Source organism: Drosophila gunungcola, unplaced genomic scaffold, assembly GCF_025200985.1.
Source record: "Drosophila gunungcola strain Sukarami unplaced genomic scaffold, Dgunungcola_SK_2 000001F, whole genome shotgun sequence".
NCBI classification, from domain to species: domain Eukaryota; kingdom Metazoa; phylum Arthropoda; class Insecta; order Diptera; family Drosophilidae; genus Drosophila; species Drosophila gunungcola.
In genome coordinates, this window is record NW_026453197.1 from 20,380,900 (window position 1) to 20,383,663 (window position 2,764).

At 42.6% G+C, this 2,764-nt stretch overlaps 1 protein-coding gene across 1 annotated transcript; it reads left to right on the top strand.

Annotated features, from left to right (window-relative positions):
- On the top strand, positions 1-2,329 carry LOC128262789 (fork head domain transcription factor slp2). The gene has a single exon (XM_052997298.1). It carries the CDS (start codon positions 491-493, stop codon positions 1,856-1,858), a length of 1,368 nt encoding a protein of 455 aa, XP_052853258.1. The 5' UTR covers positions 1-490; the 3' UTR covers positions 1,859-2,329.
- Positions 2,330-2,764: the final 435 nt, after the last annotated feature.

Below are 2,764 nucleotides of genomic sequence, written 5' to 3' on the forward strand. Positions count from 1 at the left end.
CCCCAGAGCAACGGACGTGAGATCGTGTATATTTTTGTGGGCTGTGTATTGCATTATCGTCGAGCGTCGGTAAAACTGAACGTAAAACGAATAAACTGAACGAAAGATCCAATTTGAAAATATAGTGAATTGGAAATGCCAAAATAAATGAATTAAAAGTTAAATAAACAAAGCAACAGAAGATTAAAAAGCAAACCAACTATAAAACAATATTTTCCTCTAAATTTGGTTTAATCATGGCTGTTTTTATTAGCCTTAATTACAATTTGTTGGAGGGATAAAAGAAAATACTGCTTAAAACTAATGAAATTGGAAGCTGGAAGAAAAAGCACTTCATAAAATCAAAAAAATTGGTGGAAATAAAGAAATAAGATCCTAATAGATCTGTCGAAAGCAACAAAAAATAAAAACTAATCTGAAAAATATATATTAAAAATCCCATAAATTCCAAGGCAATGTGGAGTTGTTAAATCATCTGACCTTCAGCAACATGGTGAAGATCGAGGAGGGATTGCCGTCCAGCGAGATTAGCAGCCATAGTCACCACTTTCAGCACCACCCACACCACCCACTGCCGCCCACCACCCACCATCATCCGCATCCGCTGCAAAATCCCCATCCCGTTGGCCTCAATCTCACGAATCTCATAAAAATGGCCAGGACACCACATTTGAAGTCCAGTTTCTCCATTAATGCCATTTTACCCGAGACTTTGGAGCATCACGATGACGACGACGAGGAGGAGGAGGAAGTGGACAAGAAACCCCCGGCGAAATTCCCATCCAATCATAATAATAACAATCTAAATGTCAGCACCTGGGGTTCCGAGGACCAGGAGGCGGAAAGTGATCCCGAATCTGATTTGGATGTGACCTCCATGTCGCCGGCACCAGTTGTCAATCAAAACGAAAGCGATGCGGAGGAAGCGGATGAGGAGTTCGTGGAGGAGGACATTGAGTGTGATGGTGAGACCACCGATGGCGATGCCGAAAACAAGTCCACGGATGGCAAGCCGGTGAAGGATAAAAAGGGTAACGAGAAGCCGCCATATAGCTACAATGCCCTGATCATGATGGCCATACGCCAGAGCCAGGAGAAGAGGTTAACCCTGAATGGCATCTACGAGTACATAATGACCAATCATCCCTACTACAGGGACAACAAACAGGGCTGGCAGAACTCCATAAGGCACAATTTGAGTCTAAACAAATGCTTTGTGAAGGTGCCCCGGCATTACGATGATCCTGGCAAGGGTAACTACTGGATGTTGGATCCCTCGGCGGAGGATGTTTTCATTGGCGGTTCCACGGGGAAGTTGAGGCGGAGGACAACGGCCGCTTCCCGATCGAGATTGGCCGCGTTTAAGAGATCCCTGATAGGACCCATGTTCCCTGGACTAGCTGCCTATCCGCAGTTTGGTCAATTCTTAGCCTATCCGCCGACGGCGCCAAGTTTGCTGGCCAGCATGTACCAGCGTTACAATCCTTTTGCACCGAAAAGTGGACCAGGACTGCCGGGTATGCCACCGGGATTAGCAGGACCTCCGGGACCCCAAGGACATCCTCCCCCGCCACCGCCACCCTTTGTGGCACCACCACCCACGAGCAGTGAACTCTACCAGCGATTGCAGTACCAACAGCTGTTGCATCAACATGCCGCAGCCGCCGCTCTAGCCGCCCATCAAAGGCAACTTTCGGTCGCGGCCTCGCCCCACCACGCCCACCTGGTGGCCACCCAGCCACCGCCCCTCTCGCCGCCCAGTCACTTGCAGGGCGGTGGTGGAGGGGACTCCCCCGGACCATCGCCACAACCGAACCCCCTCATCAAACCCGTCACCGTCGTCTCACGCAACAGCTAAGGACTCCGGAACAATCGAAACGGAAGCAGCAGCTTCGCTAGTTCATAAGTGTTCACTGTACATAGATATAGCCGCGACTGAGGCGCTAGACGCTTGTAAATAGATGAAAAACTCGGGGGGAAATAACATTAAAAGAAAATCAAAACAGGAGCTAAAGAAGAAACCAGATTCGGTCAACCGAATTTAATAGAAACCTTTGCAGAGTTGGGCAGCAAAAAGTAGTAATAACCATTTTAAAAGCCAAAGGAAAGCACAAAATCTTTGTTTTTGTTTAATTATGTCAGCGTTTATAAAAAAGTTGATTCAAAAGATTATAGAGTAAAAAATCTTTAAAATTTTTAAATATGTTTGAAACGATTAAAATTATTCCTTAATATATACATTTCGAAAAAATCATAAAGTAAAATTCATAAAGAAAATTTAAAAAGCCGTATTTTTGTTCTCAGGAAATTTAAAAAAATAAAAACGTTTTCCTGTTTTGAAAATCTTCAGAAAATAGCTTAATCAAAATTATTACTTTAAAATATATATTGGAAAAAAGGTTTTAATTTGTTTAATGATAGCACTTTATATTTTTTTTATTACTAAACATATCATACACCAGATAAAATTTGATCTTTAGCTGCAAGCCCAGAAGCCCTTTAAAACCAAATTTCAAAACCCCTGCAAAGGTTTTTAGAAACAGGTGTTTCAGAGTTGGTAACTTGTTGTCACATATCTACGATATATGTATGTAATATGATTAACGATACTTAAGCGTTGAAGGCAAAGAACTAAGCACTATTTAATTTATATATATTATTGTACATTTAGACACCGAAAAACAGAAACCAATTAAAACTCTATTGAAATAAAAATTGAAAACACAAAAGTACAAAAATTAATGAGATCTGCGGGGGAGCTTGG

Coding starts and splice junctions, on each gene's coding strand:
- LOC128262789 (XM_052997298.1), top strand. CDS start 491: ATGGTGAAGATCGAGGAGGGATTGCCGTCCAGCGAGATTAGCAGCCAT.